The sequence below is a fragment of the Carcharhinus amblyrhynchos genome, chromosome 1, assembly GCF_965287045.1.
Source record: "Carcharhinus amblyrhynchos chromosome 1, sCarAmb.v2.hapA, whole genome shotgun sequence".
NCBI lineage: Eukaryota > Metazoa > Chordata > Chondrichthyes > Carcharhiniformes > Carcharhinidae > Carcharhinus > Carcharhinus amblyrhynchos.
The window spans coordinates 108,366,243-108,382,056 of NC_137324.1; the positions used below are offsets into that span (position 1 = coordinate 108,366,243).

A 15,814-nucleotide genomic window follows, 5' to 3' on the forward strand; every position below is an offset into this window, starting at 1 on the left:
GGTCATAGTCTTAAGGATATGGAGTAAACCATTTAGGGCTGTGATGAGGAGAAATTTCTTCACTTAGAGAGTGGTGAGCCTGTGAAATTTTCTATCACAAAAAGCAGTTGAGGCTAAAACATTAAATGTTTTCAAGAAGAAGTTAGATAGAGTTTTCGGGGCTAAAGGGATCAAAGGATATGTTGGGGGGGAGGGGGGGTGGTGGAGAACGGGAATAGGTTACTGAGTTGGATGATCAGCCATGATCATAGTGAATGATAGACCAAGCCCAAAACGGCCAAATAGCCTATGAATAGCTCCTATTTTCTATATTCCCATGTTTCTATATGGGGTCCAAAAATGCAGAATGCTTGTGTGAAATGCAAACTGCTGATAAGAATTATTTTGGCAATGACCAACTTTCAGAAATAACAAAATCTCATTATTTATGTCTGATCCATCTCTGCTCATGATGCCACATGTATCTTACTGCTCAATGGCATACGCCATAAAATGCACTATCTTGACATAAACAATATTTAATGGTCTCAGATTAATCTGTCACACTATCACTAGACACATAAATAAACACACACCAATCAACATCGAAATAATGTAGGATTAGCCTTACACTAAAATAGTGCTAAGATATTGGAAGCTGCTTGGAAATTTCATGTTTTTATTGTGGTTCTGTCTGGCTCATTTGTTTTACTGGCATAGACCAATATATCTGGCATCTTTCTAAAATGTATCATAGTACCTTACCTCAGTTTTGCAGTGCTGAATATTACTATGTTATTACAAGGTTATTACAAAGTTTTGCCAGCAAGATCAGTGTTCACAAAAGTCGCTGAGAATACAGTTGATCTTCCCATGCGGAGCTATCTAAAAGCCAGCTTGGTAAACCATTTATTTGGAAATGTAAAAAGTTTTCATATTGTGCATGGAAAAGTATTGAATGGGACTGTCTCAAATATTTTCCATCCTTAACTTTATTCCACATGTGTCACGTGTTTGAAGAGTAATTTAAATCTAATTTGAATTGTGCGATATCACAAATGGAAATTTTCTCCATGGTTCCCAGAGCCCTATACATCAATACCTCTTCATTCCCAGCTGTTGTGCTCATTCACAGCTAGTCAATTCCCACAGTCTAATTATTATAAGTATCTGGGCTACACCTGCAGCTGAATCCTGCTTCTGAACAAAACATGGTTGTCAGAGGACGTATGTTGTATCTATAAACCAATATAGAGCTTTGAGTATTTTACAAAGCAACTGTTTCAGATATACTTGTAAGCCACAAAACTTCAGCTCAAGGTTGTTCGTTATTTGAACTCCAGAATGTGTTGAATCTACAGTTTAAGATTTCACTTCTTGGGAACATTTACACAATTATTAAGGTTTAACTTATCAAATTGTACCGTACATAAGATTAGTGATGAAAAGACTAAATTTGTACACATTATTGCAATGTTATTAAGAAAGTCTAAGCTAGTGCCTCTAGGTGCCAAAATACTGGAACGTAACTTTAAGAAAGAATGTGTGGTGTTATAGCAAGGGCATATTTTGTACATTTAGGCTCCAGTGTGTCTAGCATCAGCACTACACAGAAGCCAAGACTGCAATACTGATTGACTAGAAGAATGGTTTGAAAGATGGGTTTCCGGTCAAAGGAGTTCAACTTGAAGTTAGATTTTTTGTGGGGAAGCCAGGAGCACTTTTCCCATTGGTCAAGAATTGTAAATATTTGGTTAGGAGCTGTTAAATGTATTGACATAGATGCACCTACTAGGCTGAAAGTTGCAAAAGCTGCTTGCCAAAAGGGTATAAAAATAGGGAAGCATCATTGGAGACTTTGCACTTGCCAGGGGTAACATTTGTCACAGGACAATTGTTGGGGACATTTGTCAGGAGAGAAAGTTAGGTGCTACCCCTAACACTTGTAGAACACTCGTAGGAAGTTAGCACTTGTGTAGAACATTGCCAGTCAACTTTGTCACAGGTCAGGGATTGCCATAAGAATCCAGAGCAGAATGCAAATTCAGTATTTGGGCTAAAGGGAAATTGCCTTGAGAAATTGAATAGTCTTTGTTGGAAAACTGTCTCCACAGAGAGAAAGAATATCCACTAGAGTGAAGTCTTAAAGCTGCAAGGGATTTCTACATATGTTAGAATTAAGTTGGCTAAGTTAAAATCTCAAAAGACATTGTATGTCAAGAGACCAGGCTCAAGCAACCAAGAGAAGATCCCAGAATCCATGGAAAGAAAGACTAGCATACATTGACCTTGTTATCATACCATGCCTTAACCAAGGGAATGTTAAGTAATGATTTTTGTTGTCTAATAAACCTTGTTAGTTTGCAATCTAAATTAATAATTCTCCTTTTTGACAACAGGGTATTCCTTGACAAGAACTTTCTTTTTTTGGGGCTTAGCATAGAGTCCAAATTCCCGTGCATCAATTTAACAGCCTTTCCTATTAGTCATTTACCTGCTGTCCCTCACCATCTCATCCAATGCAACACCAACTTTCAAATGTATGCTGATAACTCCCGGCTCAACTTCACTACCACTTTTCTGAAACTGCCATGACCTCTGATTTGTCATACTGCTTGTCCAACATTCAGTACTGGATGAACAGAAAGTTCTTCAACTAAATATTGGGCAGACAACAACTATATTTTTGGTCCCCACCACAAACCCTATTCCCTTGCCACCAACTCCATCTCTTACTTTGGCTCATGTCTGAGATTGAACTAGGCTAGTCATAACCCTGATGCCCTTTTTCACACTAATGGGAGCTCTCCAGGAACAAAACTACCTACTTCCAACTCCTTAGCCTTCCTTGGCTCTGCCCCTATCTCAGGTTATCTGCTGCCAAGATCTTTATCCATGCCTTTGTTACCTCTAGACTCTACTATCCCAATGTTTTCCTGGCTGGTTCCCCAACTTCCATCCCCACATAAGCTCGAGTTCACCTAAAACTCTGCCGCTTGTAAATCTTGCCGATGCATTGTCTTTTTGCTCATCGAACTTCATTGGCTCCTGCTCCGGCAATGCCTCAATTTTCAAATGGGCATCTTTGTTTTCAAATCCCTTGTTGGCCTCATCCTTTCCTATTTCCGTAATTTCCGTCAGGCTGACAACCCACCTAGACCTTTCTATCCCTGTGACTGCATCAACAATACTGACTGTGTGTTCAACTATCTGGACCCCAAGCTCTGGAATTCCCTGGCACACCTCAGTCTCTTTCTCTTCCTTTAAAACCTATCTCTGAGTTTTTTTTGATATCTGTCCCAATACCATCTTATGTGGCTCAATGTCAACTTTTGTTTGATAATGTTTCTTTACAAAGTGCCTTGAAATGACTTACCAACATTAAGGCATTAAATAAATGCAAGTTTATCCTTGTATAGCCCTCAGACAGTCTAAAACTTGTTCATTCTGAAGCTTATAACTTGGATTTTAAACTGACATCAGCCACTGTACTTCCATGGGAGTTATGGTGGAACTGTTGGTTCATCGTCATGATAAACTATCTAAACAGATGACTCCAGTCCAGTTTCTGTTTTGCTGTTGCTTTTTTCTACAGGCCCCATTCTACTGCTGCTCTTTCACTCTTCCTCCAAGTCTGGTTTTTTACCAAGCTCTTAGTCCTAACTCCATTCATTAAAAGGATGAATCCAGAAAATAACTGCTTTGCCTGCTATTGTATTTGTAGAAGTGTAATTTTCATTTGTTAATCTACTAGCAACATTTTTTGTCACTGTTTCAAGGGTGTTAGATTGCAAATCATACAGATGATTCAAAGATAAATTGCATCTGATGTTGAAATACTGTTTGAAATAACAAAATAGGTGATACGCACTCAGATAGTCTCGACCAATTTTAATAAGCCAAGGCCTTTCACTGGAATAGAATCCTGGAATCCCCACAATGCAGAAGGAGGCCATTTGCCCCATTGAGTCAAATCTCTGAAAGAGCATCTTACCCAGGCTCATTCCCCCACTCCGCCCTATCCCTATAACTCTACACATTTACCATGACTAGAATAGAAATGAAAAAAAATGCTGAAAACACCAAGCAAGCCAGCTTGTTTCTGTAGGGAAGAAAACTGTTGACATTCCAGGCTTCTGATGCAGAGGTACTTCTGAACTATCAACATTTTCCCTTTATCAGGTTTTTCCATTATGTTTTGCTTTTGTTTCAGATTTCAAGCATGCCTAACATATGTTTTACTTTAGCTGTTGTTATTGGATTCAGAGAGTATCTCCAGATGACTAGATTGCATCTCATACCTGCGAATGAGCAGCTTCAGGGTCTTGTAGGAACCTTTCACCAGCGTGATGGCCTCTTGTCTGTAGCCGCTCAGCTCCACATCATTGATATTGACCACTTCATCCCCCACCTGCAGTTTGCTTGTTAGCAAGTCTGCTTTCCCTCCTTCCTCAATCTACAAAAGAAGAGAAAAAATAGACCAAATTCGATGAAAACATCTTAAGCTTAGGACCTTTCAATCATGGTTGCAGTTGACCTCCTGCAGGGCTTTAAGTTGGATTGCTAATTAAACTGTGCCACTACACTTTTTAACCTTGACCCTCAGTAATGAGGAACGCCACAATCCTGTGGTATTCCAGGCACCACCTGCACAGAATTAGTGATTCACAAAACCCGGCTGAAAAATAAAGTCTTGTTCATTTTTGCAATCAATGGCTCGTATCAGCACAGCCACCATAGCTTTGAATTTTGAGCACAATAAGTCACCTTCCTAGCTGTCAAAGATTTGCACAGTGCGTCTTGTTCACCAATGTGCAAAAAATATTCGTCTCAATGCTTAGTGGGCTGGAGAATTAGATATAAATAAGCAATACTGATCCACTTGCAGTACACTTTTTATCATCAAATTCTCTCGCTTCATTACGTTTTTAACACTGACTTCAATAAGCAGTGCCTATTGTTTCCCCCAAGAATTTTAACTGTGTATTTCTGAAATTATTAAAATAATGTACTACTTTTTGTTCTTGTGCTAACATTGCAATTTTCTTATCTAGTCACTGAATGGAAACCCTTGCAAATAGTTATTAGTGTTTAGGCTAACTCAGCATGGCTATCAGCAAACGAATTTAAATTATTCATATTTCTGAACGGATTGCAAAAGCAATGATCCTGCCTGCTTATAATAGCTGTCAACTCTACAAGAGGAGAGAATTGCTTATATAGTTAATCTTACTTCAGCAATTATTAATGGTGCAAAAGTACACAAATTAATCCTGATTTGCAGACAGACATGTTGAGGATAAATGTTGCTTATTTATCTTTGCAATGGTTGATTAATGAACTCTCAGAATTAGGATAAAAATACCAATTCAGCATGTGCTTAACCATAAATGAGTTATTTGCAGACATGAGATAAGCTGTGTTGTCGAGGTAATCCTGAGAAAGGAAAAAATCCAGTGCCAAACTCCTTAAAAGCTCCTATAACCTTTGGCCCCTCTCCACGGACCAACCAATATCCCACTGAGGAAATCCAGACAATGTTCTCCTAATCCTACGAAATGCACCCTGGCTATATAATGCTGAATAACAAAAGAATCCTTAAATCAGTGGAAAAAAAATGGTCCCGCTGCGAAATCTGAGACTGCATCATACACTGCGCCTTTCATGAGGGCTGGATTGCATTGGTCTTCCGAAGAATTAAGTAAACACAAAAGCTTCAAATCCTAGAAGATTTAAAGTTTCCTAAATAACCAGCTTCAATTGCCCAAAAATTGTGTAACTTGCTAAAAATTCTTAAGTCAAATTAACTAATGCTTATGGGGTCAGGAATGCTTTGTATAGAAGGGCACAAAAGAATTTCTTTTGTCAATCCTCGCAAGGTAGTTAGAGAGTCGTCAGAAATTAAAAGCAGAAATGTAACAATGAACATTTAAGTAAATGTCTAGTAATAACTCAGGTAGCATACACCAAACTGATGCTGTTCCATTATTGATCACAAAAACCAGGAATGCAACTCATCTCAAATGAAGCCAAGCACTTTTTATAAAGCTGATCTGAAAACTTCAAACAAGTTTTTCGCATGCATTTCGTAAGTTAATGGCGCGGTGGCACAGTGGTTAGCACAGCTGCTTTACAGTGCCAGGGACCCGGGTTCATCTCCCTGCTTGGGTGAGTGTATGGAGTTTGCACATTCTCCCTGTGTCTGCGTGGGTTTTCTCTGGGTGCTCCGGTTTCCTCCCACAGTCCAAAGATGTGTGGGTTACATGGATTAGCCACGCTAAATTGCCCCTTAGTGTCAGGGGAACTAGCTAGGGTAAAATGCTTGGGATTCTGGGGTTAGGGCCTGGGTGGGATTGAGGTCAATCTTGATGGGCCAAATGGCCTCCTTCTGCACTGTAAATTCTAAAGGGTTAATACAGCAAAATGTTGCATGAATGGCCTAATTTGGAATCAAGGTACTGATAGTTAAAGGGCTACATCTTTCAGCAGAGAAGGACAAAATAAAGGGACTTGATTGAGTTTGAGGAGCTGGGTTTAAACCTAACCAAAAGAGATGAGATGGAAATCTTCTTTCTCGATTTACAACTGCTTCTACACAAAATAGTTTAGTGCGGATTTAAACACATTATAAAGAGTGTAGGTCTTCAACATAAAATTTGTTACGTTTACAATTGTACACTATTTGCTGGTGTGTAAAATAAAAACATTGAACTTGTGAGTTGGCATGAGGGAATGTTAGTAAAGTGAATAAAGGGAGATCTTATTCACTCTTTACTCTCTATCCATTTTGTATTATATCTAAAAACAGAAAATGCTGGGAAAAACTCAGCAGGTCAGGCATCCTCAGTGGAGAAACAGAATCAAAGCATTAACTCCAGCTCTCCCTCCACCGGTGCTGCCAGACCTGTTTTGTTTCTTCGGCATTTTGTATTTTTATTTCAGATTTCCAGCACTTTGCTTTTATCCCATTTATGTTACATATAAATTATTTATTTACATTACAACTAGTTTCCACTCTCAGAGACCCGGGCGCGATGGCTGGGTTGTGCCCATTGGGCAATGCAGCGATGGATCATGCTGGGGTCATGAAGGGGGAAGGGCATGTCAGGGGTCATGATGAGAGGTCATGGTGCCCCATTGGAAGGGCCCCAGTAATGGGAGGGGGGAGGGAGAACATGCTGCCAATGAGAATGGGGTCACAATAGCAACACAGAAGATAGGAGTAGGAGGATGACGACATTTGGCCCTTCGAGCCTGCTCCGCCACTCATTACAATCATGGCTGATCGTCCAGCTCAATAGCCTAATCCTGCTTTGTCCCCATAACCTTTGATCCCATTTTCCCAAGTGCTATATCCAGCCACCTCTTGAACACATTCAATGTTTTGGCATCAACTACTTTCTGTGGTAATAAATTCCACAGGCTCATCACTGTTTGGGTGAAGAAATGTCTCATCTCCATCATAAATGGTCTACCCTGAAACCTCAGACTGTAACCCCTGGTTCTGGACTCCCCCACCATCGGGAATATCCTCCCTGCATCCACTCTGTCTGGTCCTGTTAAATTTTATAAGTGTCTATGAGATCCCCGCTCATCTGTCTGAACTCCAGCGAAAACAATCGTAACCGAGTCAATCTCTCCTTATACATCAGTCCTGCCATCCCCGTAATCAGCCTGGTAAACCTGTGTGTGGGAGGAGGGAGGTAACCCCCCCAGTGCACTGCGAGATCAAGGCACCCTTGTGAAACAGCACCCGAGAGATCTGAAACCTTGCTCACCAGCACTTTTAGGCCCCACCCATCCTGCCCCACCAAAAAATAGTGACTTGTTGGGGGAAGATTGAGGTGCAAAGCATGGCTGAGAGAGTGGCCCAGATCACTCCATTACTCTCACCATTATGACCCCTTGGGTGTGATCTTACAAGAAAAATTCTAAATGCTGAACGAGAAAACAGGAGAGAATGCTGCCAGCTTTTCCTTCCCCATCAGTACAGCTGCAGAGTTTCTCCCATGCATTCCCCTATCATAGCTCCACTCTCACTCAGGCCCCACCCCCAAGGTACTGCCCCGGCACAGTTACAGTGCTTGGTGGGCAGTGCCAGCGTGCTCAGTGGGAACTGTCAGGCTGGCACTGCCCTATGGACATCACATAGCCCTGCTCCTGACCATCTGGTGGCTTCAATGGTTTCCAATACTCCCAGTGAGGACATCATGCCAGGTCTCCACTGATGGAGAGCAGCTGTGATTCCCACCAGTCAGAAGCACGGACCATCAAGGGGGTTAATGCAAGTGAGCCCAGACAGTAGCATCCAGGGCTGCTAAAATGTCATTAATATTTAAATCAAATGCTTTTGGCCAGCAGAGTGGGCCGGTAAGATCGGGAGAGGTAAGAAACTGGGCATGAACCTAGTCAACCATAATTGTTTGCCTCTCACCCCACCTTACCACCTCGTCTCACCGAACAGCAGGTGTGACGAGGTCATAGAATTAAGCCCTTAGCAATTTTTTTGGGAGAATTCCATCCAAGGTCTTTCTAACCTTTATACCAATGGGATATTTTAACTGTGCTGAAGCAAGCAAGTTCTTAAAGAATTCTTATTTCTTATTGAAACATATGAGATCCTGAGAGACTTGACAAGATGAATGCTGAAAGGATGTTTTCTTTTGTGGGAGAGACCAGAACTAGGGGACAGAGTTTAAAGTGGAGTTGAAGAGAAATTATTTCTTTCAGAAGGTAGTGAGTTTCTGGAACTCACTTCCCTAGTGAAGGGTGGAGTCAGAGTCTATGTATATTTTTAAGGCAGAGGTGGAAGATTCTTGACTAACAAGAGAGTTAAAGGTTCCCGGGAATAGGGGAAGTGGAGTTGAGGCCACAGTCAGATCAGCCATGATCATATTGAATGACACTGCAGGCTCAAGAGGCTGATTGGCCTGCTCCTGCTCCAAATTCTTCCATTCTTGAATGATGAGAGAGAAAAAGATTGTACTTGGTTAGGGTGCCCTTTAATGTTTGTCAGCAGTCCCAAGTTACCTTGTTCAAACATGCACTAAATTTGGACTCGTTTATGTATGAGTCAGCAGGAGGGATTTTCCAGCTGCGCTCATCCCAAGGTTGGAAAATCCCGCCTGAGGTCAATGGACCTTTACATGTTCTGTGTGTCGCTCACTATGATTCTTGTGGTGGGTGGGGTGGGAAAATTCCACCTGGCATTACTGAGCTGAGGCAAAGAAGGAGAGAAGGTAAGAATATTAGTGAAAGAAATGTGAACATCTCACCATTTGAAGTGGCTGGTAGCTGATTTTCAGCCAAATCATGCTGGCTTTGAGAATGCACCGCCGAGAAGTTCATCTTGATAGCACAAGAACTACCAGGGCTACATTTATAAAATGATGTAGGTTTAATTAGTTGATGATAATTCCTGGATTATTGACGTGAAAACAGAAACCCACCCAACAGGCCAGTAACTGTGCTATTTTCGGATGCCTGTGTAGATAACATGGTTTGCAGATTAATATCAGAATGGTATTTGAAACAAATACAAAGCTCTGCTTTATTTCCAAAAGACTGGTCATGTGCGATATTTATCAGCTGCCTAATATTTTCTCTGTTCCACAGAAGTCTTGGCTAATTAGTGTTGCAGGTAAAAAGCCATGGATTCGATGAAAACTTTGTCAGACATGGAGAGATGGGTATCTAAGGGATTCATGCCAACAATTGACAGATATTCTCAGGCTAAGGGAACGGAATTCAGTTGGAACCCTATGTGCGAAATCACTGGTAGATAGCACTGTTGTGTGTTCTAAGCCTGAGGTAAATTGTATGCTCCCTATCTGCTGTTTCCATATATTTCTAATTTTAGAGAGGAGAGGAGAGAGAAATCCAAGAATGAAGCAACCCAAGACATTCTTGTATCCAGTAGAGAGCTAATACTGTCAGGGGCTTGCAGTCATCCCCTCTTGTATCAAAGTTGTTCAGTACAGACAAAGGCAAAAGAACAAAGAAATTAAAATCCTGCTGAATTAAACACAAATACAAACAAATTTAACCTTCTCTTCTATTAGGCAGGCCCTCAGGATTGAAGATGACTTGCTTCCATTTCCAGTTTGATCGGTTAGAAGATGGTGAATGAATTCAATGTGCTGTCAGTCTGCAGATCCTGCCATACGTGGGGAGCATGTGCCTGAGGGGTCAAATAGATGAGTCGTTTGGAGGTTTGTGTGCTCTGACACCTCAGCGGCACTCTTGCATGTTCCTAACAAAGTCACTTGATATGCTCAGTGCCTTCCCAGATAGGCCTTCTTCATTTTGGTCAGTCACAAGCCAGGGACTCTGAAGAGTCATTATCTGTTATCTGAAAAGGAAGAGTGCGCAGAGTTACAAGGGGAGTGGATGGCACTTGGGAAATTGCTCATTTGGAGAGCTGGTATAGGCTGAATGGCCTCCTCTGCACTGTTACAATTCTGTGGAATATTTGACATTCCCAGGGATACTTTGAGGACGTTTCTAAAACGTTTCAGCTGTTCTCCTGGGAGTCTCCTGTCGTAACTGAATTCCGAGTAGAGTAATTGTTTCGAGAGTCTAGTGCCAGGCACATGAACGACATGTCCCATCCAATGGATGTGGTTTGAAGTGCTGTGATGTTGGGCAAGTTGCTTTGGGAGAAGGTGCTGCATTGGACAGCCTTTCTTGCCAACAGATTTGAAGAATCAGGCATTGCTGGTGGTACTTCTCCAGTACTTTGAGGTAATTGCTGTAGGCACTCCTAGTCTCCAAAGCAAGTAGGAACATGGAGATCACTGTTAACCATAAACCATGATCTTAGCCTTGGGTTTGAGATCCTGACCCTCAAAATATTCTGAGTGAGTGTGTGCACAAATTTCATCTGTATATTGAAACTCAATGACTGATTTTGGAGTGGTTTTGGATTGAAGGTGACATAAATTGAGGTGGTTCTGTTTAGTGCTATTGGTTATCTTCACGTCCATGGGTAATTTGCCAGAGGTGAGGTACAGTATTGCACTGAGAAAAACGAGATGAGTTGTTGCAATTCTTCGCTGAAACGGTGTTTGTGTTTCTGTTGGTGAGGATCACAGCTTATACATCATTGTAGAGTTGACAGAGGATTTTGACAAATATGAGGGCAGGCAAATTTGAGGAGGATACTCCAATAGCCTTTGAGGTTGACAGAGTCTGTTTCATGTATAAGGACAGTGGTCTTCATCAGTCTCTTGTCCCAGTGAGTCTTTATTGAACCACTTAAGATGTCTGCCTCCAGAGACAGCCTCATGGCGTAGTTATATGCAAAGCCGGATGTATTAATCAGACTGGTTACATTTCAAACCTATTTTTCATAGTAAATAACAGATGCAAACATCCCCCTTTACTAAATGATTCAAAGACATATTTGCATTCACAATCATGTGTGACTGTATGTTATCCAAGTTATCCATTATGCATCCACTGTTTTCATGCATTACCCCTGTCTGGCTGGTTGCAGGAAAGGAGTAGCTTCACTATCTGAGTGTACATGCATGTGGTTGCATCTGTTTTTTCAGCTGGCTTCAACTCTCACTTTGAATTGCCAACTGCAAAATTGTAGGTCATTCTTTCCTCACTGTTTCTTTGTGTCATCTGTGAAATTTGCTTGTTCTGATCTTGCACAGCTTGGTTCATTGAATACTTGGGTTTATTGTGCATTTTCACCCACATGAACTCAGCTAGAATCTTGCCCTTCCAATCTTTAACTTCAGCTCTGATGTGAACATTTTCCTGTAGAACTGAATCACTTTTTTCACTTGCAGCCTTGTGTGCTTTTCTTTTGTCCTCTTTACAGCAGCTTTTATTTTTGCAGACTTGAACAGATGTATATTCATTGGTGCTCCTTGTCTTCTCTGTCATTTCCAGAATTAAAAATCTATTTTTTCTCTATTTCTGCACATCATGTTTCATTATATAATGACAGCAATCTTCATCAGTGTTTTAAATGATTCTTTACTGAACTGGTCTTCAAATACTTGCTTCTGAAGACAGTATCGTGCCATACCTGCGTGACTGGCCAGATTTTTGATTCAAGTTATTATCGTCACATGAATTGGGATACAGTGAAAAGTATTGTTTCTTGCACTATACAAACAAAACATACCATTCATAGAGAACATAGGGAAAAAGGAAAGGAGAGGGTGCAGAATATAATGTTGCAGATACAGATAGGGTGAAGAGAAAGACCAGCTTAATGTATGATAGGTCCGTTCAAAAGTCTGATGGCAGCAGCAAAGAAGCTGTTCTTGAATCAGTTGGCACATGTTCTCAGACTTTCATGGAACAGAGTATATCCAGGGTGTGTGGGGTCCATGATGATCTAGCTGTTTTTCCAAGAGAGCGGGAAGTGTAGAAAAGTCAATGGATAGGAGGCTGGTTTGCATGATGGACTAGGCTACATTCACAACCCTTTGTAGTTTCTTGTGGTCTTGGGCAGAGCAGGTGCCATACCAAGCTGTGATACAACCAGAAAGAATGCTTTCTATGGTGCATCTGTAAAAATTGGAGAGCGTCGTAGCGGACATACCCAATTTCTTTAGCCTCCTGAAAAAGTAGAGCTGTTGGTGGGCTTTCTTAACTATAGCATCAGCACGGAGGGACCAGGATAGATTTGGTGATCTGGACACCTAGAAGCTTGAAACTCTTGACTATTTCCATTTCAGCCCTACTGATGCAGAAAGGGGCATGTCTTCCTCAACATTTCCTGAAGTCGATGACAATCTCCTTCATTTTACTGATATTGAGGGAGAGATTATCTTTGCACCATTTCACCAGATTCTCTAAATCCTTCATGTACTCCATCTCGTCACTGTTTGAGATCCGACCCACTACAGTATTCATAAGCAAACTTGAAAATGGAGTTCGAGTAAAATTTGGCCACACAGTCTTATGTGTATAAGAAGTGTAGTCTACACCCTAGCTATGACTGTAACACTACATTCTGCACCCTCTCCTTTTCTTCTCTATGTACTGTATACTTTGTGTAGCGTGCAAGGAACAGTACTTTTCACTGCATACTAATACATAAGACAATAATAAATCAAATCAAATCAAAAAATAGACTGAAGAAGAATTTGGGCAATATGCTTGCTACCATGTTGTTAGAAGTTCAGGGGTATTATAATTTACTTTCCATTCTTTATGAAAGAAATTTACTTCTGTTCTGGTGGCTGCTGCTGGAGTAGAGACAGGCAGCCATGATATAAAATTTAACAACACGTTGGTGTTCAGGAAATAGGCTCAATGTTTAGATACAATACAAGATTGATATGCATTAAACAGAAACTGATGATGCTGTCACAAGGGCTATGGGTAATATTTTGGGTTTAAATAACCTCAACACATACTCTGCATACTGAACATGACAATAGTATTTGTATTACAGCAGCTTGTTTTTAAGGACAGATCCAGAAGCAGTAGCATCTGTTTAAATGCTCCTAACTTCAGACAAATGCCATCACACTTTCAGAGTTTTTTGTGGCAGTATCACAACATAAATATTAGTATTAAACTGGTCATTTATCTCAGCCCAATCCTTTGAAAGAAGCAGGCATGAAAAAGCTAAGACCATTTTAAGTAGAAGTATTTGGGAATATTTTCTCAATCATTTCTTTAATAGGCTAGATGATTCACTTGTCCTACTATTCTAATTTATTTTGTAAGAATAAAAGCAGAGCCCAATCTTCGATATTTTCTACATTTTTCACTCTTTCATTATTACTTCTTCACTGCATTTACCATGCAGCCAAATGTTCTAAAATGGAAACTACATATCACCACCAACACCAGGGGGAAAATAGCTGCTTTAATCACTTAAACCCCTCAATGTATCTTTTTCACTGATTAAAAAAGGGTTTGCTCCATGTCCTGTTTGACCTTACTGATGCAGCATAGTATCTGCCATCTATTCCAATGTAAAGCACTGTTAAATGGCTCTAATCCTGGGCTATTAGCATGGTGAGAGGTTTAAATGTCCTTTTGTATTTCTAACATATGACTACTTCCCTCACACCTGCGCAATGTAATCACAGATATTCATCTGGGTGGTAGCCATTGTCTGCTTTCAATCCGGGATCAAATGCACTTACTGATGTTGTGGACATTTGCTTTAATATCACATTTTTCTCTTGTTGAGAAACACTGAATTAGGATTTTTATCGATTAGGAATGTGAAAGAATTTAAAACACTTCTCTTCCAGGACTAAGATGTAACAGCTGGAAGTTGCTTTTTCAGTCATGTGATGCTCTAGTTTGCTTTTCCAAACTGGCTTTTGAAGTAGATTTTACAAGTATAAAAAGAATAAAGTGTATGGAACATGCATTCTACACGTGCATAGCCTCAACAAAATATTTGTGGTTTCCTAAAATTGTTAGAAGCCGCAAAAGTAATTGTTGAAATGTAATTCTAGTTGCAATCTTTGGCATGGCACAATACCACTTTTCTCCAGAGCTATCTCAGACATAGCATGTGATCACCTAAAGATTGCCATACTGCAGATTCTATAAACAGACCAAACAAGACAACTGAATCTTATTTACAAAATTACTCATAAATATTTGTATTAAACTGGTATTAAATTTGTATTAAACTAAATTTTTCTAAAGATCAAATTTCTGTTCCTGCAACTCTTTCCTCTCACTTAATTGTCTAGCTGTGTGACAAAAAAGTACATATTCTTGGTGAGCTTTAGGTTTGTCAAAGTCCCTTTAAAATTTAATTATCATGTCAGCAGTTTAACAACAAGCTAGAACCTGGATTTTGCCCAAGCCCTGCTCCATATGGAGCTGCAAGAATTGTACAAGTCTTGGAGTAGTTTGACTGGGAGTCTAACACAGCCTTTAAATGTAATACTACATTGTATTTTTAAAGGTCCACTTTAGAAATCCTCAATGTTCATTTAATTTTAAACTTGACATGAAGTAAAGTGATTAACCCAGTTTGGATTTTACTAATAGTTCCTGTTTCAATTTGAGAGGCAGATATTCAAATCCCAAGATGTTCTGGTAAAATCAGACAGATCTGTTTGAGTTCGGCAGGCTGGAAACCTCGTGTAAGCAGCTGCTTGGAAAATGTTTGTATTTTTGGAGGTCCATCATTAAAAGATTCTTTTATTTTTTTAAATAGTTTTTTTTAAACTTAGTGAATGAGATAAACCAGAACTTTATATAATTATTAGATCATTGAGATTATCTGTGGTCATTTCTTCATTTGCTGAATTAATTTGTTTCATATTTTAAATCTTAGGTCTTTCCCCTGGTACAGTCCTCGTCTTCACTATCCAAGCAATACCAATCTGAAAGTTTATAGTGGACAACTGGTTCAACCATTCATCATTAGATAAAGTACAACTGGGACTTGCTCTCTCCTGCTAAAACTGCCCATCACTCCAGGATAATGAGATGGTTACTTTTTTTTTTACAGAACATCTTCTTGCACCCTCTTCCCTTGCCCCCTTCACTTTCACCTGTTGGATGAGCTTAGGAACATCTTTTTTATTAAGACAGAGACCATCTGTTTAGCTGCCTCTGTTGTTGCCCTCCTTTTTCACCAGCCCACTGCGCCAAACTTTTACTGAGAATCCATTCTTGCCCCAACCCAAATTCAAATCTTTCTCCACTTCCTCTTCTATCTCTCCTTAAGATCTATCCAAGCTCTTCTTGTCCCTATGATCCACTTCCTTGACCCTATTCCCACTAAACTGCTGATCACCTAACTTCTTCTCCTGGGCTCCCCATGTTAGTTGATCTCAGTAACAGTTCCCTTTATTCAGGGTTGATCCTCTCCGCTTCAAATCTT

General features: G+C 40.2%; 1 protein-coding gene across 2 annotated transcripts in view; it reads right to left on the reverse strand.

The window, feature by feature from the left end:
- The window catches only part of shroom3 (shroom family member 3), a 388,660-nt gene that overhangs the window by 181,846 nt on the left and 191,000 nt on the right, over nt 1-15,814 (reverse strand). Inside the window, exon 2 of one of the 2 annotated variants that reach the window (XM_080190584.1) lies at nt 4,281-4,435. The exons of the other annotated variant lie outside the window; for it this stretch is intronic. Coding sequence (XP_080046710.1) covers nt 4,281-4,435 — 155 coding nt within the window. The remainder of the gene's footprint in view (nt 1-4,280; nt 4,436-15,814) is intronic. 2 annotated transcript variants of the gene reach the window in all.